The following is a 24,511-nucleotide window of genomic DNA, read 5'->3' as shown; positions in this document are numbered from 1 at the left end:
AATAGTAGTGCCCTGAAATGAATGTGCTCAATATTGTCTAAATAAAGAATTAAGGCACATGATCACTGAGAGATAATAAAGATCATGGATAGGAAACTTCACAGATGAGAATACTTATAACTTTTTGGTAATGGAACAGTAAGAAGAGCTTTAAGGTGAGTCCACATGATAGTGAATTCCCCAACACATGGAGCAACATTCTATTAGCTGACTCATATGCCTTCCAAACCAGACAGCTACTTTCATCTGGCAATTCATTAGTATTCAAACTATCATATGATATTCAACCTAAACAACACTATCAGGCTATGTTGAGTTGGCTAAGACAATTTTAACCTTGAAATGAACAAGTTTCGAATTAGCAAGAGACTTGATTATAGTTCAAATCTTTCATGTTTGAGATGAGGAAACTGAAGTCAGGAGATTTGAAGTGACTTCTCTAATGTCACACAGCAAATTAGTGTCAGAGATTAAACACAGGCCTTCTGAGAGATAACATCCTTTTCTAAATAACCCCAGAGAAAATATTTCTACTGATGAGAGAGAGGGGGGAGAGAGAGAGAGAGAGAGAGAGAGAGAGAGAGAGATGACAACTTAAGGCAGTGGCTCTCAACCTTGGCTGCACATTAGAATGAGGCCCAGAAATTAGGATTTTAAAAAGATTCCCAGGTGATTCTAATGTGCAGCCAAGGTTGAGAACCACTGACTTAAGGCATTAGGGAAGAAGTAGTATGATTATGCAGATGTTGGAGAAGTATAATTGAATAAGTTTTCCAGAGCAAGCTTCTATGCATGGAGAGTCTCAAATGATTTCATGGAGGTTTCCCTAAGAGGTAACTACTTTCTCAACTGTCAATTTTATTATCTTCATGCTCTCCTCCTTTGCAGTTGTTTTCATTGCTTCCCCATTTCAGAGTGTGCTTATAAAAAATAACTGTATTTTTTTACATATAAACAGCAAAGCAGCTAGTATGATTTATAGAATCTAGATATTGGTCAGTTAGTTCATCACAAACCTATTTTGCATCATCCAAATGAGAAATAGTGAAGGGAAAGTTGGGATTTATCCACCCCAGATATCATAATTAAGAATCTGAAGCCACCTGGCTGGCTTGGCTCAGTGGTTGAGTGTCAAGTTACAACCTATAAGGTCATGGTTCAATTTCCATTCAGGGCACATGCCTTGGTTGCGGGCTTGATCCCAATGTGGGGTGTGCAGCAGGCAGCCCATCAATGATTCTCTCTCATTATTGATCTTTCCATCTCTCTCCCCCTCCCTTCCTCTCTGAAATCAATAATAAAAATATACTATTTTAAAAAAAAAGAATCCGAAGCAAAGGAGGCAAAGTAAACACACACACACACAGACACACACACACACACACACACACATCAAGCAAACAAAACAAACAAAAAAAAAACACCTCCCTACCATCTTCCAAAAACAGGGAAATAGCCTTGAAAATAAGAGAGTCAAGGTACTAAAGACCTATTGCATGATACAGGTGTTGGCAGGGAGAGGAGTGCATGTACTAGTAGTATGACACAAGTATCCGTTGAAATTTGTTTAATCCAGTTTCCAGAAAAATCTGTTCTTAATTCAATATAAAAACTAGGGCCATTGTGGGTGAGAGTATTAGAGTAGTTTCAAAAAAAATAGAAAATAAGATATAAAACTCTTAGGAAAAAGGCAAGGTAGCTGGGATCCATGAGGAAAAGAGGTAGTAATTAGGCTCCCAGAAATAATATTGATGTGATAATTTACCCATGTTTAGGGTGTCTATTTTTAAATGATGAGGCTGGGGTCACAAAAATAGATCAGATCATGCTCTTTATACTTCACAAATCTTAACATTAAAAAGTACCAGAGCCCAATGAAGTTCTGTCAACCCCATTTATCCCTTAATAGAGATTCTGCTCTATTACAGTGAAATCCTTTCATGGCCTAATTTTCCAAGGGAAGACAGACTAGCGAGCAGATTGCTCTGTGTGTCATACACACTGAGCACTCACAGACACTCCGTGATCTCAACAATCTCCCATCTTCCCTGGGATCTTGCCCAGTAAGGTTCCCAAGTTTGAGAATTTCACCAAAAAAGCCTGCAAATTTCCTTCTAATATGTAAAATACATACAATGGCTTACCCAGAAACTGTTAGTGATACAGATAAATAACATCTCTAGCTCTCTGATTTAAGTTTTTACAGAGAGCACAAGTTCAAAGAAAATAAAAGTGATTTTTCAGAGGCTATGTTGTTTATGAAACAACTATCCAGCTATCTATCTACTTACCTATATGTCTAACTATATTTACATTTCCAGGGAAGGAGAAACTAGCACAAAAATGTCACCAATTTACCACAAAGCAGCAAGTGGAAGTATAATTTTGTCATCAGGTGCCCCCAATGTATAGAAGCTGTGCATTGCTCTACCTGGAGGCAATACACAAACTTGGACTGATGGTTCAGTTAGAAACATAGAACACATGCTTTCTTTCTGGCAGGAGTGGGAGGTGTTAATTTTTATTTTTCGCTCTTAACTTTCAAATACCCCAAAACTTATATTCAGATTGATTTCTGGCCCTACTGTACTATTCCTCATAGATCAAAAAAAAGTAGCCAATAGGAGAACTAAACTCTAATCTTACTGTCAATTTCACAAAGCAAAATAAATAAACTGTAATTAACTTCACATACAAACCATATCAGTGTGAGAAAAAAAAGAGAGAGAGAAGCAGGTATCTGTGGTAGAAGCATAGCAAGTACAAAATAAGTTAATACAACTGAAGGGCAAATGTTAACTCTAAATTCAAGAGTTAAAGTTTTCTCAATTTCATGGATTACATTAGCTTAATCCTAGCTAACCTAATGCTATCTAAAAAGCTACCAACTTACCACTGAGACTAACCAAAAAGTTTCTAAATAACAGTAAATGCCAAAAAAAGTTCTAATTCTTTGTGTTTCTAGGCAAACAAATCTCTCCTATTATACCACCACAATCTACCAATGCTTAAATAAGGGAAATTTCTTTCCAGAAGTTTGATGAACTTGAGAATATTGAATTCTAGGTACTCTCAGTACACTGGCAGTGAAAATAAATCAGAATTAAATTATAGTACAAACAAGTGTTTACAAATAACTTTCAATCATTTTATTAAATAATGCTTTCCATTTTCTAAAGTGTTAATGAAATATAAAGAAGATAAATGAAATGTATAAATATTCATTTCTAATTTTTACCTGATTGTAAAATATTATTGATAAAGGTTTGTAATTTATACTTTTGATTTCAGAATATAGCTTACAAAGAGATATATCATTGAACTCAATTTTTATCACTTAGAAAAATAATGCCTAGAGGTCATGGGAATGTAGTAATACCAAAATAATATTTAAGAGGTTAATAGTATAAAAAATAAATATGTCATCACATTAAAAGATTAAGTAACAAACGCAATAATAGCTTGAAGTTGTTCCTCTTTAAAAAGGTTACATTTTTCTTATTCCTCTTTAATAAGGAAAACTTATTACAGGGGACAACCAAACAGTGGGATAATTTGCATATCACGGTAATTAAGGCACATTCATTAGATGTGTTCAAGAAAGATTAGATATGTTCAGGAAGGAACAGAGTAGGATCTTTCCTGCTTAATGCAGGTGTTTTGACTCAATAATCAAAGAGAGCCCTTTCAAGCTCATCTCTGATTGAACAATGGGAGCAGGATTTGTTATGTTAAACTTACTTTTATGGAAAGCAACCCTCTCCAAATTAAAGTAAGAAGGTAGATCAGCGAAATAAGCCAGTCAGAGAAAGATAAATATCACATGATCTCACTCATATGTGAGATATAATGAGCAACATAATTTGATGAACAAGAATAGATCCAGAGACAAATGGTAGGGGAGGGGGGAGTTAGAGAGCAACCAAAGGATTTGTATGCATACATATTAGCATAACTAATGGATACAGACACTGGGGTGGTGGGGACCTCCCCAGGGTGGGAATGGCTTGGGAGGGGGTCAATTGGGGGGAAAAGGAGACATATGTAAAACTTTAGACAATAAAAAATAAATAAAAAAGATGCAACTCTATTATATGACCTATATACAGGTTGTGCCCCCAATATGTATACACACTGTAACAGCTGATAGCTCAATTTTAAAAATGAAATGTATTTTAATAAACACTGCCTTTATAAAAAAGAAGAAGAAAGAAGGAAAGGAAGAGGAGGAGGAGGAGGAGGAGGAGGAGGAGGAGGAGGAGGAGGAGGAGGAGGAGGAAGAGGAGGAGGAAAGGGGAGGTAGATCTGGAGGAGTTAAGTATAATCCCAGCTTCCCCTTCCAAAGACTTATGCTGCCTATCCAGGCATCACCATCTTATTCATGCTAATCTAGAAGGACCATAAGCTTCATATTTCATTCTAATCATGAAAAGTTCAAATTAGTCACGTAAATTACTGCATGCTATATAATACATACAGTATACTTTCTACAAAATATTGCTTAGAAGAATTACAGAAATGTGTATATTTCATTATTCCAGTATCATATTTCATTATAGTAATGTACCCAGATCGTCACTGAAAAAGAAGGAATTCTGCACAAGAAAGTGAACATTAATCAGAACCACCTATATACTAAAACAGGCTTGTGGAGTTCTTTAATCAGAAAATTATTGGTGTCTTGAGATCAGCTTTCATTGATTAATACTGATCAATTATGACAAGAAGCCTATTTAAAAAACAAAACAATACTTCTACTATATTTAAATGCCATTTGAATTCATCAAGACAATAAAAGCTGAATGTAATAGGCCTGCTGAAATTGTTCTGCTAGACTAGTTCCTACCACATTTTCTATTAGTAATCAAGTCTTATTTTAAATAATTATCAAGCATGACTTTCCCTAAGAGTCTGGAAATGTTATAGAGCCTAAGCTATCCTTTGGTCCTGAGGAATATTTGCATATGGATAGTAGATAGAAACAGTCAAACCACAGAAGCATCACTATGATGTACACTAGCATCTTATTGGTGCAAGAAATGAAAAAAAGATATTTATGAAGCATAAAGGTATCATATAAAAATGAAGTAAGTTAGAGGAATATTGGCTGAATCCCAGAAAAGATAATCCTGATGACCATGAAGGAATGTTGTAAATTGTCAGTGAATGTCAGTAATAAAGTTTGTTAAGAGATTCATGTTATAGTCAGTACTCTGCAAACCTCAGTTATTGGATCTTATACCAACTGAAAAAAATTAAGTAAAAATAAACATGGCATATCCCATCTCCTTGAAAACATTCTATGTACACAATTTTATTACACCGAAAAAAAAATAAAAGATACCAGGGTCTGATTTTCCTTGAACTGTCAAAATACAAAAGAAATGCAAAAAGTCTTTGCACAGATGTAGCAAAGTACTAGATTTTCATATTTTGGCAGGTGCTCAATATGCAGCCCACATAATCACATGCTAATGACTGGAGTGTGTTCATCAGTATGCATACCTGGTTCCTTCTTGCCCAAGGGGGGGAAAAAGCCAACTATACTAAAGCATGTTAATGTTTCTACATTCAACAAAAATTTTGATAATATGCTTGGTAAGAAAACTTTTCCAAAAAGTATATTTAGAAAGGTGTATTATATCATTAAGAAGAATGATAAAATAACTCGAGTTTTCATAAACATAGAGAGATTTTAAATAATGCTATTCATTTTGTTTAATTTGGGAACATTTTTTAAAAATAAGTATTCTTTAATAGCAGAAATGAAACAGTGCCACTAACTGTGGGGTGGGGGAGGAAATAGAAAGGTAATCAATGTGTTAACACTAGAAAACATGAGTTGTCTATTTCACAACCCATTCCAGGCAATAAAATATGGTTTGATTTTTTTGTTCAAATTGTAAATAAATTTGTCATTAAATTTTGAGATGTGTTTAAAAAGAGACAGTACTGTGTGCTAATATAGTTTCAAATTTATAGAAAATGGAAAATTCCCATATCGCTTTCCTGAAGAATATTGTTTCATGACTCAGGGAGTCAAGGATGGACATTTCCACTTGTTACCGAAAGTTTAGATTTGAATTTTACTTAACTTGAATAAATTCCCAAAATCCTAAAATGAAGGAGTAGTAACAATTTCTCAAAAAGTCTAAACCTTGATAGTTTATGGATTTTTGTCCAGTGCTTCATAGACCAGTCAGGTACCAAAAAGATGCACATGAACTTTGCCTTAGGTGTTAAATCTATAAACTACTGAGTATAAACTACTTAGGACCACGTGAACTAGTTGATTTCACTATACCTTCTAAAGCACAGTCTCAATAAAAGTGAGGAAGTACATTTCATTTGGGTGCTGCTTTAGATCTTAAATGACTAAATCTTACCAAAAACTAGCAACAATTCGTTTTTTAAATCTTTTAAAAGGCAACAAAATTAGAAATCTTCTAGAAGTCTGTCACAACATAAAACATGGTTGAAAAAGATTGAATCCTCACTTAAAATTCCTGGACTATGTTATCATGTAATGAAAACAGCTCCATTCCCAGAAATGGTTCAAAGTCCATACCAGACTTTTTATGACTCCAGTGAACTACATAAAACTCTCCAGAGTTGATTAGCAACTTCATTGGACTGAAAGCAGGAAATACAGACAAGGATAAATTGTTTGCAAGCAAGAAAGTATTGTTCTCAACAGTTATTTATTAAATGTCTCAACATGCCTATTATTATTTTCTTTCAATTACAACAAAGGACATTATTAGCATCTTTTACTTATAGCAGAAAAATGTTCTTAAAACTTTTCTAAAAGATAAAACTCACTTGGGGAAATTTAACTGGTCTCCAAAATAAGGAGTTCTGATAATCTGGGGATGAAAGTCCAGCATGGTTATTTCTACTTAATTGGACTAGTAGTTAAAAGCCAGATGCATATAATCCCATTTTGACTTAAAATATATATCAATACAAGCAGGCATGTGAGTGCACATGTACACGTGTAGAGAATGCCCCACTTACAATCTTGTCACTTTTAAAATCTTTTAAGAGATACATTACCCAGATCCCCAAGTCCTACCCCAGAAGTCACTTGCAGACAGTTCACTCTTAGGCAAAAGACTTCTGTCCTCACATGGGACTATGCTCTGTCCAGGAGCAAGCCTACCCTCCACCCTCTCCCTGCAACTTCATGTCCTGTTCACTACTGACTAAAGTTCTGCCCACATGCACATTATTTAAAATAGTCTCCTCGCCCTCTGTGTGAATCTTCTTCAGAATCTATGGGACCTCCTCAAAGAACTGTTCACTCTTCCACTGAGCATCAAACTCTCACCTGCACTACTGCAAAAGTTTTCCTAATGAGTGTCCTTGTTTCTGGTGTTGCCTCTTACAATCCATTCTCTACACAGCAGCCAATGTGATATTTTAAAAACAGAAATCAAATCATGTTAGTTTCACTTAAAATCTTCCAGTGGCTTCCTCTTGCACTTGAAGTAAAGTCCAAACACCTCACTGCAGAATATGATACCCCATAGTATCTGCCATCTGCCTGCCTGCCTCCTTGATTTTCTCTCATACTGTTCTCTCCCTCATCCATTCCACTCCAGCTACTCTGTTGTATTCTGTTGCTCAAACATACCACCAAGCAGCTCTTGTACTTACTCCAAATTTTTGCAGAGCTAGTTCATTCTCGTTATTCCCATCTCAACTCACATGTTACCTCTTCAAAAAGACCTTCCCTGGACTGTTAAAAGTAGTCATCTCGGGGGATGAGGGCATGAGTGGGGGGTGGGGGGATAAAAGGGAGATAAGGACACATTTGTAATACCTTAATCAATAAAGGAAAAATAAATAAATAAATAAATAAATAAATAAATAAATAAATAAATAGTAGTCATCTCAATCACATTTTCTTATTTAATTTTCTTCATTGTACTTATTATTGTCTGAAATTGTCTCACTCTGTGGAACTTTGTCTGCCACACTCCTAGAATCTAATTTCCATGGTAGAGAAATCATCTGTATTATTCACAAGAAAGTCCCTGCCCCTGAAACTTAGTAGGTCCTATATACTCAAGTAATCTTTAGCAGATAATCATTATAGCACAGTATCATATGCCAGTCACTAAACACTACCACAAAATGTTCCTGCATGCTTGTTAACATTAAAAAGAATAATACATGATACATGTTTTCATAAAAAAAATATGTGAATTTATTCCTGCCTAATGAATCAGTCCTAATGGAAACAAAAACATATTTCAGGGGACAGTCAATATTCCTCCACAAAAAAAAGGTGCTGGTACACTGACATCATAATGAAAAAAGTAGTAATTGTACATAGCAACCAAAGACAGTGAAACCTCATTTACACTAACCTTTTAGCCTTCAAATGGATCATACCAATTAACACAGAAGTCTAAATTTAAAATTAAACAGTTTTGTATCCATAATATAAGTAAATGTAATGAACAGTGGAGTCTAAAACTTTTTTATCTGAAACTGATCTTTGAATGCCAATCTCTAAAATTTCTATTCCCCTTCTTTACTTATGCCATGAATTCTTTTCTTTGTTTGGAACTGTGTGGTCTCTCATATTTTACTATAGTTCCACCTCAAAATAAATAATCTGAATTTTAACATTTAAAAATTTTTTTTCTGATCAGGAAGTGGGGGTTAGCAGAACTTCTCTGCTTTGTCTTTCCTCTACAGAAAAGCTCCTCTGTGGTCTTGATATTTCAATTTAAATGCCTTCTGAACCCAGTAGATAAGAAACTTTTTAGTGCCTGTTTCTAACTGTTCGTGAGTGAGGACCGTCACAGAAACTAAATAGCAATGGAAACCAAATAGGTGTTAATAGGATTTTTGTTGATTTTTAGATTTTCTTCTAAATTTTACTTCCCCACAACTATTTTATGGGGTTCAATTACAGTCAGTAACAGATATGATCCATGGAGGAGAACTACAAGTTTCCTTTAACGTCATAACAATTATTTTGGACTTTACATTTACTTGAAAGTAGAATGTGGTAAAAAATATTTACTAAATTTTACTTTCATCACAGTCCCTCCACCCCAACACATTACAGAGAGAGAGAGAGAGAGAGAGAGAGAGAGAATATGTAGGTTTGCGGACTGGCCAGAAACCTAAAATCCTTCTATTGTTTTTCTTTCCTGTAAAAAAAAATTGTTTGGTGATATAATACTAGCAATATAAGTCATTACAGGTCTGATGTTACAGTTCTTACACAGTATTGAATCTATTGAATGAAAAGGGAGCACAAAGGGGATTTCCAAATGCAGCTGCTATTTCCCATTTGTTAAATCCTTTTACTATACCGTAGACGTACACAGCTGGGAAATACTATAGAGTGGGAATTAAAACAAAATGTTTTGGCTTCTAGAAATTCAGAATACACAAAAGGTCCAGTGGAAAGCAATGCTTGATATCAAAAGAGAAAGTTTGAAAACAAGGATGATTTCTTTTAGACTAACATATAACATATATTTGTAAATTTAAACTATTTTATACTACCATAAATTCCACTTAGTATAATTTGCTAAGCACATTATTAATATCTATTTTCTAACAAAATTTTAGATCATAAAACTTTGAGAATAACTCGCTAAAGCAATTTGGCACTTGCCAAGATACACACAAAATTTAACTGAGAAAAATAAGCAAAGTGTTCTCTGAAAAAATAAATTTTGAACTGTATTATTTCTGATTCAACCTACATATTCCAATGTAATTATTTATCTGTCCATAACTATATTTGGCAAAAAAGCAAATATCTATCTCTATCCCATTAGCCTAATCCAAGCCACTATCATCTCTTACCTGGATTTCTTAAATAGCCTCCCAACAGGTCTCCCTCCCATCCATTCATATTACAGCTAGAATTATCTGCTTGAAATATTCTTAAACCCTTCAAAGCCTTTCCATTGCACTTAGAATCAAATCTCACTTCCAATGTTATCTACCAGATATTGTTGGATATAGCCCTACCAATCTCTTCAACCAGATCTGATGCTACATTGCATCCTTACTTATTACACTCCAGCCAGGAAGACTACCTTGAATTTCTTGAAACTCAGCTATATTTTTCTCACCTCAAATATTTCACACATGTTATTCCCTCTGCTATTTTTACTCATTCTTTTATTCTTTGCCTGACTAGTTCCTCCTATCCTTAGGTCAGCAAGGACATTCCTATCTATCCATTCTAAATGAAGTTTATTTCATTATGTTCTCACATAGCAATCTGTTATTTTTCTTCCTAACACAAATCACAATTTTTTTTAATTTATTGTCGACAGTATTACAAATGTCCTCCATTTTATTCCCATTTACCCCCTCTACCCAGCCATTGAGCCACCCCAGGCCTTCCCTACACCATTGTCTATGTCCATGGGGTATGCATACGTGCATATAACACATATCACAATCTTAATTATATATTTATTTTTGTTCCCTCTCCTGGATATAAATTCCATGAAGGCATATTCATGTATGTTTTGCTCACCAGCACCAAGTAGAATGCTGTGCTCAGAAAAGGTGTTATATAAATATTTATTGAAACAAAAATAAAACATAGCCCTAATATCTTGCCAAAAGCTAGTGGCAGTGACTGAATATCTATTTCACCCATGCTATCTTGGAGGTATAAAATGAAGCACTCAAGATCAAGCAGAAAAACGGACTTTTAGTCTTGCTTTATCATACCTTCTCTGTTCTCCCTATTCAAGGAAAAGAAATCTTCCAGTGAGTCTATCTAATTATAAAATTATGATACCCTTACCTAAAGTTAGTCTAGAAAAGTCTTGCTTTTCTTCCAATCCCCTACATCTCACCTACTGCTCCAGAGCACTAGTTATGTCTACAAAATCATCTAAAAAAGAAGTGTATGCATCCACAAATTATAAAATCAGATCTTTAAATTGGTTCTGAGACATTAAGCATAGGGCAAGAATTTAAATATATGTTATTAGTAGTAAAGGCAAAAATAAGATAAAAATATTATCTTGTTTTTTAATTAAGGAATAAAACTTTTCCTAACTGCCCACCTAAAATACTTTGCATTAACTTAACCAAAAGTTAAGATATATAAAACAAATTTTAAAATTCCTAATCAAATAAAATATGTTAAGATTTTGGTCAATTCTAGATGCTAAAAAAATAAGTATATTTGCTGCAAATTAGACAACTAATGTTACTTGCTATGGATCTGTTTTGATGGTTAATGATGGAATTTAACATGAGAAAGCTGGCTAACACATTACATGTATTTGATGTTGTTGTTTCTACCTTTACAGAAAACTTCTATAGTCTGATGTAATGATATTCCAAAGCTTTGTATGTCCTTTTGAAATTAATCTATAGGCATTTAAGTGAGAAAAATCTTAATTATAAATCAAAAATTACTGTAAAAAATGATAAATACCTGCACTTCCTCACTGAAGATGTATTTTCCATATGATCTCATTCCCCTAGACATGTTTGCTTAATATAATTTTTTAATATTAATACACAGCCACACTTCATTTGATCATACCTATTTTGTGGTATTATCAACTTCATCACCTTAAATTCAGAGGTTCAGAGAATATGACAACCAAATCTTCCCCCAAATTAAATATTTTTTGGCAAGGTGACCTAATAATGGATAAAAACTAAATCAGAAACCATTTTCCAATTTTCCCCAGTTAGAGTAATATTAATAATATATATGGTTGTTGTTTTATGATCTGAACACAATGAACTGTAATGATATGTATTTTGAGCTTTCTCTAAAACACCTGTTTGTAATGAGGCCATACTAATGGACACACTTAGCAACAGTGGCCAGATTTTAAAAGCTCACCATTCTTTGCTGAGACGACAGAATGCTGTCCCAGTCAGCATCTTGTTGAATGGTATTGACAAGTGTTGGTAGCTCCTCAGAGTGAGGTTTGTTGTGCATTATAGGGTGCAGAGGCAGATGGGAGGCCACATGTTGATCACTGCCCTCTTCCTTTTCCCTTGAGGTCAAATCTTGGGTCATCGCTTCCTCTCCATCAGCTGAACAGGCAAATGGAGAGGTGGCTTGCTTGGAAGACATTCTTCTGCAGAAAAAGGAAACAGCATGAATTAAAAAGGACTGTTCATGAAAAAAAAATCCCTTACATTTGACTATTTCAGAAAAAAGAAAAATTCTCTAACTTCAGAGATGTTTACCATCTACTCTAAACCACTAAAAAAGAACTCTCAGCTTATCTGTTCCACTTCTCCTCTTTGATTTTAACTCGCAAAACTCTTCCCGATGATTGCTGCATATTTTCTCTCTTACCAATCCATAAATAAAGTGTTTATGGAATAAGTTTTCATAATATGTATAGTATATGTATGTGTGTAAATTCCCCCCAGTTATCCCAACTAGATTATAAGCTTCTTGAAAGTAATTTTGTTGATTTGCCTAGCAATGGAAAAAAAAAAAAAGAAGAATGAATGAATGAATGAACTAGCAAATGAGCCAGTTTGGAAAATGATTTGAAAGTACATATATCCAAATTTTGCTTATGCTTTACATCGGAACAAAAGAAGAAAATAAAACCAAAAAGGCAGGTTATCTATGATGAAAGTCTAGGCAAATTTGGTCCTGACTTCTGAGTTTACACCTCGTATTGAGTGCTAGGCCTAACACTGTTTAGTGTCCATGTGATCTTTTTCTAAAGACCTTCAAGCTGTGTCAACTGCTGTAATTTAGCTTTTAAGTGACATATTGATTGAATGGCTGATACTATTAGATTAGTCTTAAGGCAATTTTATAACATTTGAATTGAGCATATGAAATAACTATGCTACTATTTTTATTAGAAAGTTTATACGAGATTCAAAGCATTAGTATGAAAATAGTAAAATGCCTACAATGCATAATATTTTTAATACTCCACAAACAATTACTGAATATTCATCTATGTACCTATAAGTAAACTATATTCAGCATAAGGTCTCCATTCTGTGCTTCCATATACAACCAGAAAATCATTATTACTAAACAGAATTCAAAACTCTTATAATATCACTTTATCAAGACAATTTTCTTAGCAAATGTTTATAAATAAAACCGCCAAAAGTTTTTAAAATAAAATAAAAGGCAATTGGGCATCTTTTCTAAAACCTTATGTCATTTTTGGTTTATAGCATAATTAGCTCTAAAATTGCTGTGTAACGAAAGGAATAAAATCTCCACCTTAATTGCTTTTTAACATTAATTGATTTCATACCATTTTTTTAAAAATGCACAAATCAGTTAACATAGGAAACCACATGAGCATTTTTCAAATTAGCAAATCATTAACTTGCTAGTACTGTTTCTAGACAAATAAATACTGATTAAAGGGTCCAGAAATCTGAGATTAACAGTTAAATTTACAAATCTGTCACATGCTTTCATGAATATTGCAGTGGAGGAAATATCAAGTGCAAAGAAAAATAATTAAGTTAATTCCAATTTAAACAGTAGTTTTTATGTAGCAGCCCATGTTTCACATAGGATTTAACAGCTAATGCTAAATTTCTCACAATTAATGAGGGGGCTCAGATTTAGTATCCTACAGTGAAAAAATTAAGATAAGATTAGCTAATCTAATTATGCACAGTTCTAAATAAAAGTACTATAGGCTTTTGAAGTGCTTTGAAACCTATTAAAATGCTGATACCTACTTATAATAACCATTCTACAAATATAAAAATTTCATCTATTAGACTTGATTCTAGAAAATACAATGGTGAAAGGAAGTACAGAAGAATGTCTATATTTTCTTTGAGAAGAATAAAAAACTATAAAGAGCATTATATCAAAGAATCAGATAAGTATATTCTTGACCAATTTCTAAAAATAATAACAAATGGACTTATGTATACACACTTAGGAAAAATGATACCAAAGGATGTTTCTTAGTCTACATGAATCATTCTAGAGCTTACTTCATTGGCCTCATAAATACTATCATAAAACCAGGCAAATTATAACTGTCCTGCAAGTTTATCAAGAGCCTGCCATAAACAACAAGAATGTTTTCATAGTTCAGATAATGACAGTACCAATAATGTAATCATTCACATTAAAAACAAAAGAATGAATTTACTGCTGCTTTTTAAAACAGCTCAATACAATTGAAAGTCATAATCCAAAACTCAGAGGGACTTTAGCTTCCCAAAAAACATCCTCTTATTATAAAGTGACTTGGCTGCTTCCAATAGCATTATCTGTGATTGTTGCTTTAGTATAAATTAATCATGACACAGAACACAAAAGTCTCTTAAGAATAATTTCAACTGCAAAACTGCACCAATGAACAATAGTGCACAATCCTAATTAAACACAACCATGCAGCTGTAAAAATAGACTAAATCTGTCCAAAGCCATGAGTTGAGTTTCAAGGCTGGTTTGTTAGAGTGTTTTCTTAAGGAAGGCTGGGCCCTCAGTCTTAATCAGCCAATAAATTATTTCCTGCAATTACATTAAATAGAAAATTATCTTCAAATGGGGAGTGTTAATTGAAAATCAAAATTCAGAGGGAAGTTTAGAAATTACACGCTGAATACAATTAGTGAGGAAGGGCTTCACCTCTACTTCATCAACAGCCTTGTGGCGATTCCTCCAGTGACCATCCAGGAAAGTTACCTATTTATAACATCACACGATTTGTCTTTTATTTTGCACCTACAAGTATGAATGTGCATCAAGATTGCAAATAAAAGATACGCTGCCAAAAGAATGCCAATATTAAATCTGGCTGTTCAACCTCAGTTCACACCATCATTAGGGGACAAGGAGAGAGGAAGATAAGATAATAATGGTTAATAACCACAGAAGGCATACGCAACTTGCAATCCTGGCCTTTAGCAAAGGAATTAAGTTTTTTTTTTATTCCAAGAAGAATACTTTTCCATACTATATTTTACTTAAATTTTCTTGTATTTACTATAGTTCTCAAATATGTTGTTAGCAGAGAAAAGGGTGATTTTGTCCTTTTAGCTAGTTATTGCTCCACTCTGGGCATTTCCTTTTGACAAAATTGCTGGGCTTGTTTCAGGTTTGTTTTTTATTTGGTCTTGCTGTAGTTTTTGTTTGGAGTGGTGGTTTTTTTGTATTTTTAAAAGTAAAGTGTGCACAAATTCATTTTAATGCACAGTTTATTAAATAAGTCAGATTCACTGATTATTTGATTCAATTTACTGATTATTTTTTGCACAATTACTTTATTAAAGAGTCCTGCAATTTACTGATTACATACTTATTCATTTCATTTCTTTACTTTAACTTCCCCTTTTAAAATATTTTACTACACAGAATTCTAGAAGCTGCAAAGACTCTTGGTAATGCTTTTACTATAACCATTGCACCATGGCTGCTCTCCTTTAGAAAGTCATAAATCAAATATACACCCATTTTAATGTATTACATTGTCACATCAGTGCTTACTTTTATTTTTCATGCTCATATCAGTAATTTTCCATTACAAAAACTTTCACACACCCCTCACCCCCAATGCATTAGAATGGTATCTTACTTTAGCTGCTGCCATATATAACTAATAGGAAAAAGAACAAAATTCTTGTAAAAATGGTCAATTTCCATGTGACTTTACTTTGTTTTATTTTTGCACTATAACTTAAAAATCATTCAAATGAATTGTTTTTTTAATTTGTATTAAAAAAATCTCCCTAGTTATACCCCGTGAAAACAGGGGGTTATAATGGAAGTGCTGACACAACCCTAACTAAAGCAGCGCAAATGTTGCCGCTATAATACACAAAATCAAGTTCTATTATTCTAAACGATCCTCGCTCATGGGATTTTTCTTTACTGTGCTCCCAGCCAAACTGCTGAAGCATGAAAAATTTAAATGCAATCAAATGTGCCCAATTCTACTTTACTAGAACAAGTGTCTACAGTGGTACAATCTTAAAAGGAGATGCAACAGATTTGTTTGGTGTTTTTTTTTTAACTGTTTATTTATAATACAGTGCATTGGAGATAAAATAAAAGAGGAAATTACACTCACATGGTACCAGTGTATTGACTACACAGAGTACATTATAATCAGAGAGAAAAACTACATTGTCAACTTATCACATTGGTTAAACAAGATGGTTTTCTGGGGCATAGCTATTATCAAGTAAAACCTCCAAAGAGAATTACATATCTTTGGGACACATAAAACTAAGTTCTCATCATGTGTTCCCGAGTTTGAAATGTCTCTGCCCAGCAGATCAAGTGAATTCCCAGGATGCCGGGCCATTGGAAAGAACTTCAGGGCTTAGGACTTTTGGGAATGAGAATGTCAGAGATAGTCTCCTGTAATTGATAATGTTTTCTAGGAAGTTAATAGGAGTATCTCTAGAAAGATGATAATTATTTTACTCCAAAACCCCAGTATCAAATCTGAATGTTTAGACCATTAAAACCTACTCAGACAGTAAATTTATATCTTTTAACAAGAAATCAAGATTAGCTTGTCTAAGACTTTATAAAATGGGGAGGACTAGATATCTACACAGTAAATCCTCTATCTCAGAAAAGCATACTTTCTAGGACGTTAAGCCTTTCTGGTTTTATGCTATTTTTTAAAAACAGTCATTTGTATATGTTTAAAAGTTAGGATTATTTTAAAACAACTTTCTCATAAGGCAGAGCCACTCAAAATTACTTTTTTTTCTTTACTACTGCTTGAAAAGAATCTGTCTCCAAACTATCATCTGGAACTTAACTATAGAAAGGAGCCTTGAATTTATTAGAACAATATTTTTAACCTGATTTTTAAAAATGTTTTCATGACTTCTAAGATTATTACCAAATGGTATTCATTTTTTAGGTGTGTTACATTTATGCAAAAGGAGCCCTGTTTTGAACACAAAACAACATTTTAATAGCTGGTTTACATAAAGAAAATATTAAAAATTCAGACCAACATTCACATTTATTTTTGCAACTCGGCCCCAGGCTACCAAGGTAGACTTATTTCAGTCAGATAATTCACTGTTAATTTAATCCTGCAATTGAGCTGATACTGAGAAATAAACAATTAATTTTCCAAAAATATAAGTGTCTCTCATTTTAAGGAGCATGAGTAACAGATATATTCAGCTGCCAAAACGTGCAATACCCAGGAACCCCTGCAAAGGATGTCAGTCCACCCAACCTAGGGCAAAGAATGATTTAAAACTTTCCTATACCTCTAATTCCTACATTTAAAGATGGGCAGGGGGCAGGCTGAGGGAGGAAGCCTGATTCTAGACTTAAAATGAAGACATCCTTTTAACACTTTTCCTGCTTCACTTGCGTAAAGGCTGTTCATGATTCCTTGTATTGTTTTATCTGGCACTACCTCTTCTCCCCCCACTGCACCCTCTCTAACTTCCCACAGTTTCTGTCAGGTTTTTCTCTCTCTTCCATCTGTTTAATAAGAAAAATTTAGTGAAAAAGAAGGTAACTGCTTTCAGAACTACCTTGAAGAGTTATAAGCCAATCTTTTAAAATTTGCAGTGGCTCTTTCAGAACATATATGGTAACATATGCAGACAATATCTGTTGGAAGAAAACTTACTGACTTGAGATAGCTGTCAAATCATTATAGATAAGGCAAATGAAATGTGCTTGAAGTCCTTGAAGTATGTTTAAGAAGGGTCTTTAATTAATGGAGTTTGGCTTATCTAAGGCTTCTAATTTTTCACACCAAAGCACCAAAATTGTCTCCAAAGGCCTTCTGAGGTTCTTACAAAACAGGGATTACCTGGAACATATTCTTCTCAAGTCATCAAAGTTTGTATTTCTAGAGTTTATATTTAGCTGACAATATTGCTGTCACTTTATATAGCTTAAGACTGTTCTTTGGACTAGAGCTCATATGTCTTGGAATGCTTTGACTCATGAATTGTTTCTCCTGATAATGTTACATCACGTAATCACCTCTGTCTAATCGGTTGGTATCTGCTGGAAGAGGCAGGCGACCAGCCTAACCACTGGCCTGCCTGCCAAACTGCCTATGGAAAACCTATATTTATTACATGTGTTCTTGAGTATCCAGTTTCTTCCCAGGATCAAAACAACTTGATTTAATGTAACCTCTATCTGATAGAGGTTTTGCCTGATAGAAATAATATGGAATTTTTCTCACGGTTTATTTACTGGTAACTTGTTGGGATCTTTGGTTTGGAAAGCCGGGCCCAAAATATATAAACAAAATCAGTCACAACAATAAGAGCAAAACCAAACAATAGCTACTATAAATATATACACTAAATTAGAGGATTCTAATCAAGCACAATGACTTTATAACTCCACTGAAAGACCTCGCTCATTATGGCTTGAGTGAAAGAAAGACGTATAAAATAATAAGAGAATGAATTTATTTATACACGTCCACTTTGAATTTCCTCTTCACACGAAATGAGAATCATAATTGTTAAAGTGAAAACCAAACATGTCTTTGCCCACTTGAAAGACACTAGTATGGAAGCCCAATTACAAGATATTTTATCTAATTATTAATAACAATTATAAACCAGAGCAATAACTTCTCATAAAGAAAAGGTAGGAAGTCACTGTATACTTTTTCATTCTTACCTCTATTTTCCACTTCTTAATACTGCCAGGAAAAAAAAAATGAAACTGTCTAGATTGTTTCAAAAAAAAAAAATGAAAGCTCACACAAGGTGACAATGAACAAGATTATATAAAGAAGCTAATCTCTGGAGTTCTCCTTTCGAACCAATTCATAAACAGTGAATTCAAATACCAATCAGAGCACCACAACTTTCCAGACAGAGTAGAAGGCATTATATCCAAAGCAATCCAGCAATTCCTTTCTTGTATATAATGACATAAGGTATAAATTTCAGGTTCCAGTCTAATAAGAGGAGGAAGAGGAAGGGGGAGGGGCACAAAACAGGGTGAGGGAAGGAGAGTGGAAGTGAAGGAGGAGGGGTGAAGGGGAAGGGGAGGAGAGAAACAACTGTGGCTTTGCAGTTCATTTTCAGTTTGTCTACTTAATGAAAACCTCATTGTACAACCCTGAAAACCATTTCCAGCAGGCAAAGTATTTCTGATTCAGCAGAGGTTACACAAGCATCAAAGCAGTTAAATATAGGTGCCAAGCCACAATGCCAGGAGCTCTTAGTACTGTGAGTTAGTGTTACCTGACAGCTTAGTGAATATAAAATTACTTGTTTCTCCAATTGAAGACAATCAAATTGTCACCTTCCATTGTAATAATGCACAACTAGTGATCAGCAAAGTGCAAACATAATTACCATGAAGAAAACAAAAAATCAAATCTAAATCCCTCTGCAGAGTAAACACATCTATCTGTGTTCCCCCCAAAAGGAGTGCATTTTAATGCTGAATGCTATGATTATGTTATTTAACGATACAATTTATTAGTCTTACATTAAATTAAAATGAAAAACAACAAGAAAGACCAATTCATACAAAGTGAATACAAATACCAATAAGAGCACCACAACTTTCCAGACAAGAGTAGATGGCAAGCAAATTGTATCACTGCCATGTGGGCTGATAAAGTTAAGTGTACATCAGCAGCACATCCATTAGAAAAACCATGCTTTCAGAGATTTCTTTCTAGCCTAGAAACATTTCTGAAGGTTGAATACACAGGTTGGATCCAACCTCAAAAGCTTTTGTCTTAATTTTTCCTGAAGAGAAAAAAGTTATGCTTTATTTTTATCTTCTAAAGTAGCCTGTATTTTTGAGGTTGAAAATTTACCTCACAAAATCGATGTAGCATCTTTATCCAAGTTTAGAAAAATAACCAAGCGTAGGATACATGTCCACAACTATTACTGAGATACTCCATATCTGGAATTCTCATCCAAATTTGGTGACTAGATTGGCTCACTATCAAAGTGATTTCAGTTAATCCAAAGCTTGGTTAGTATTAAAGCACTGAAAATTCCACATTCTTCTTCCATACCTTCAAGATTCCTAAGTTATAAATATAAATGTTGATCCAACCAAACAAAATTATCTAACTCAAAATTTTAAACATTCATATGTACATCTTTCTTCCAATGTATCAAAAACTATTCTTCCTATTCTCAAAACATAACATAGGGATTTTCTTCTTTCATTAATAATGCCTTATTTTTATCAGAAAAGTACACCATATTTACAAGCTAATGCCTAATATTCCATTTTTTACCTGATACCTCTGTTTTAAATAATATCATTTAAAATTCTCTAACCAAAAAATGAATCTGTTAAGGGAGAGCAGGAAGAACTGCAACAGAGTAAAAGTGGAATGAATTAGGGACCATCAACAGCATAAGATTCGCTTGAGCTTGAACGTTCATGTATAAATTCAGACATTTGCAGTTGGATAGATCATTCCTTAGAATAATGCTTTCATCCTTTACAAATCTGAAATGGCCAATCACTCTCACATTGCAATCCTGTTCTTTTATTCTTCCAATTAGTTAGGGAAGAGTTATTTTTTAGGAGAAAAGGTTGGATGAAAACACTGGATTGACTGTGTGGTTAAATCAGAAGCAGAATAAGGATGGGAGGAACAGGAAAAAAGGGAAAGTCCAATCTCTAGTTGGAAGTCTTATGGCGATTTGAGTAAATTTCATATCATTTAAGAAAAGATTTTTTTCTTGACCTTGCCAACTTTCAAGTAATGTAACAAAGTTTTTTTTCAAGGGATCCTCATTATAAGCTTGACACAATAAAACTTCCCAGGAAAGGGGGTATAATCAGTGCTTTTTTTTTAACTTCAATGATGAACAACTTAATACATTCCTAAAATTATGTTCTTACATAATATTTGTTACAATACAATAATAATAAAAAGTATCAGGAAGAAAATAAAAATGGAAACCTGTTGTCACAGAATGTCTTCCAGACCCAGAGAGGCTTGCAGAGATAATATCATAAGCATATAGTAAGTGGGAGAAAAATAGAAAACTTAAAAAGATTTCATTTTATATATAAAAAGAAGCTTATTCTATATGTTCCATGAGAATAGGGATCATGTCTGTCTTGTTCATTACTGGATTCCCAGTACCTGACACAGTGCACACCACATTGCAGACCATCAATAATATTGGAAAGAAAGAGAAAGGGAAAATTGGAGAGAAGAGGTGTGCAAATTAGCTTATATTTTAAAATTAAGATGAATAGATAATCACAGAAATACTACTTACATGTTAATGCTACCAACCTAAACATTATTCTTTCTGTATATTCTTTCTACCAAACATCTCATTCCTTAACTTCTAAATCATTTGATTTTTACATCTATATCCCCAACACTGATCGCTCTCTCTCATTTCCTTGCAATACAACAGTCCTCAAATGACTGCTATATATTTATACCAAGATGTACTTTGCTATATCATAGTCAACAAACTTAAAATTAGATGCATCATTATTTTCCTCAACACCCTCCCTCATTCATTCACATTCAGAAGAACATCATTCTCAGAATCATCCAACAGCAAAACATGAACACTATATCCATCTCTTTTTAATTTTTGATCACCACTGCTAGCCTGTCACTGAGCTTCATCAACTCTTCCTTAATGTTTCTTAAGCTAATACATTTTACCATACTCATAATACCTTCATACAGGACTTTATTACAGTCCTACCTAGACTCTTGCAACAGACTTTAACCTGGGTTTTCTAATTTCAGTATCTCCACTCTCTAAATCAAGCTTACAAACACTCTCTTTATCAGATCAAGAAAAGTCAGTAACTCTTCCCTGATGACCAAAACATGTCCAAACTCCTGACTCTGGCATTGAAGGCTCTCCATCCAAATCCAACCAATTGTTCCAATTTATCTGCTAGTAGTCTACACTTTAACCTTTTACTCTAACTAGACTGATATACTCAGACTTCATTTATTCCTGCCTCCCAGCCTTTTCCTTGCCGTACTTCCCTCACCTTGCTTTCATATAACTAGGAAACCAACTGAGAATATTCCAGGTAGCTATGATCCACCCTTCTCCTAATCACATCTAATAAGTGCTCTGAAAATTATTTTTATACCACTTATTCAACAATCAATGTATACTAGTTTACATATCTTTTTTAAATATATGACATCACTATCCTATATAATAAAAGGGTGATATGCAAATTGACCCTAACAGCAGAACGACTGGTCGCTATGATGCGCACTGACTACCAGGGGCAGACGCTCAACGGAGGAGCTGCCCCCTTGGTGGTCAGTGTGCTTCCACAGGGGGAGCGCCACTCAGTCAGAAGCTGACTCTTGGCTGGCCAGAGCAGCAGCAGTGGTGGGATCCTCTCCCACCTCTGCGGCAGCACTAGGGATGTCCGACTAACAGCTTAGGCCCACTCCCCATGGGCCTAAGCCAGCCGTGGGCAAACTACGGCCCGCGAGCCGGATCCAGCCCGTTTGAAATGAATAAAACTAAAAAAAAAAAAAGACCGTATCCTTTTATGTAATGATGTTTACTTTGAATTTATATTAGTTCACACAAACACTCCATCCATGCTTTTGTTCCGGCCCTCCGGTCCAGTTTAAGAACCCATTGTGGCCCTCGAGTCAAAAAGTTTGCCCACCCCTGGCCTAAGCCATCAGTCGGACATCCCCCAAGGGCTCTCAGGATGCCAGAGGGATGTCTGACTGCCAGCTTAGGCCTGATCCCCTGGGTTGATACTCAACCACTGAGCCATGCTAGTCAGGCGGCTATAGTTTTATACCATAAATTCTATTACAAATATTTGTTGGATGTTAACTATCCATGCTTTCCCTACCATGCTTTTTCTGGTTAGCCTAAATGATCAACATTTAATTATATTCTTTACAGATGATTGTGAGATAAGATAAGGGTGTCACTGCCCCTTTATTTCAAGGTCCACAGAAGTATGAGATCCAATTTCTACCTTCTAGCTCTTACCAGAGAAGCCACAAAAGAAGCCTCAGGTACAACTGAAGCTGTTTCACTACAAAAGTAAATGTGAGGACAGCCTTCAGGGAAAACAAGATGAGGTACCTGAGCAGTATATATTTAACACACCACCTGTCTAGAGTTCATTTCAGGAAATGCAGAGTAACTTAAATATATTCTTAAAATCTGACTACCATATAACATTACATACACCCTAACTTCTGGGGGAAAGTAATAGAAAAGGCCCATACACAAGGGCATGCATTTTTATAAATTGTCTGTGAAAGATGAAGAAAGGTTTCACTGTCAACCCAATATTTGACATTTTTTGGTAAACACCAAGCAGTCCACTTTCACACACAAAAAAAAAACTAAAGTGCTGCTATCTTGTATTTCTCCCTCACTACTTCCACCACTCCTTCCTTTCTTATAGCTATTTGCCTTCTCACTTGCATTTGTTTGTAGTACTAGTATATTATCATAATCAGCTCTACTAGAACATGAGAAATCAATTATTTCTACTAATTACTGCACAGAGTTATCTGAGTTACCATCATAAAAGGCAAGTATGACTATTCTTTACCTAGTACCTTACAGACACACCTACCAAGCCACCGAGCTCCTAGTTTTCCCAAGCATGTTGTGGGAAAGAATCCTGCATCATTTTTCCAGTTCTGTTTTTTCTTCTGATGTAAGCACCACCTCACAAGTTCCCAAAATTGAAAAACATTTATAATTATCATGTCTAATCTATTGACTTTTTTTTTCACATTACTTCGAAAGTAAATCATTTATTGGCACCCATGGTGCCTAGAACTGAAAAACTGCTACCAATCTTCACAGAATCTACTGCCAGAAGGAAAACTGTGGTGTAGTGGGAAGGTTTGGAGGAGGGATTTAAACCCAGGCTTCTCATTTATTAGATCTGTGAACCTGAGGAGTTACTTAACTCTCTGAGCCTACATATCCCTATCTGTAAAATTAGAGACAACACATATTCCTTGAAGAGTTGCTGTGAAGGTTAAATTAACATATGTTTAAGTACTAAGTATTTAGTAGGTATTAAATGAATGCTAACTTCTTTTAAAAACAACACTTTACAGAAAAATTATTTTACTCAAAACACAAAAATTATTTTAAAAAGAAGAGATTCTGAATTTTTACAAATCACAATAAATAAAAGTTCCATGAACTAGTGGTAACCTGTGACCTAACACTGAGTGGACCAGTGACTAGGACCATGCCCACAGAGTAAAATATATAGGCTACTACTTCCCAAAAGGGGTAGGTAATGAGAGGGAATTACTGTTTATATTGAAGAGACCAAAGCATACAGCATCTGCTGCTGAATATTGTATTCCTAATGATAACAGAGTTCTGGGCTCTGGGTATCAGACCTCCTGCAATTAACCTATTTCCTCTATTTTCAACCAAAGCAGTCCAAGAATTTAGAGTCTATACCCATTTCCTTAGAATTAATTTTTAAACCGAAGCAGCATTTCAGTATACTAGAATAGCTATCAGTGCTTGAATTAATTTGACAATAAATAAAAAGTCTAAGCTACTATATCCTATGAAATTCACC

At 34.4% G+C, this 24,511-nt stretch overlaps 1 protein-coding gene across 19 annotated transcripts in view; it reads right to left on the bottom strand.

Moving 5' to 3' along the window:
- Positions 1 to 24,511, bottom strand: part of SOX6 (SRY-box transcription factor 6) — a 553,432-nt gene that overhangs the window by 313,979 nt on the left and 214,942 nt on the right. For all 19 annotated transcript variants that reach the window (XM_070428241.1, XM_070428238.1, XM_070428248.1 and 16 more), the window contains one exon: positions 11,861 to 12,101. In XM_070428241.1, coding sequence (XP_070284342.1) covers positions 11,861 to 12,097 — 237 coding nt within the window. In that variant the 5' untranslated portion in view covers positions 12,098 to 12,101. The remainder of the gene's footprint in view (positions 1 to 11,860; positions 12,102 to 24,511) is intronic.

Source organism: Myotis yumanensis, unplaced genomic scaffold (genome assembly GCF_028538775.1).
Source record: "Myotis yumanensis isolate MYYU_CA2020_CCGP unplaced genomic scaffold, mMyoYum1.0.hap1 SCAF_10, whole genome shotgun sequence".
Classification (NCBI taxonomy): Eukaryota; Metazoa; Chordata; class Mammalia; order Chiroptera; family Vespertilionidae; genus Myotis; species Myotis yumanensis.
The sequence above is the reverse complement of the archived record's forward strand: the minus strand, read 5'-3'. Positions and strand labels throughout refer to the sequence as shown.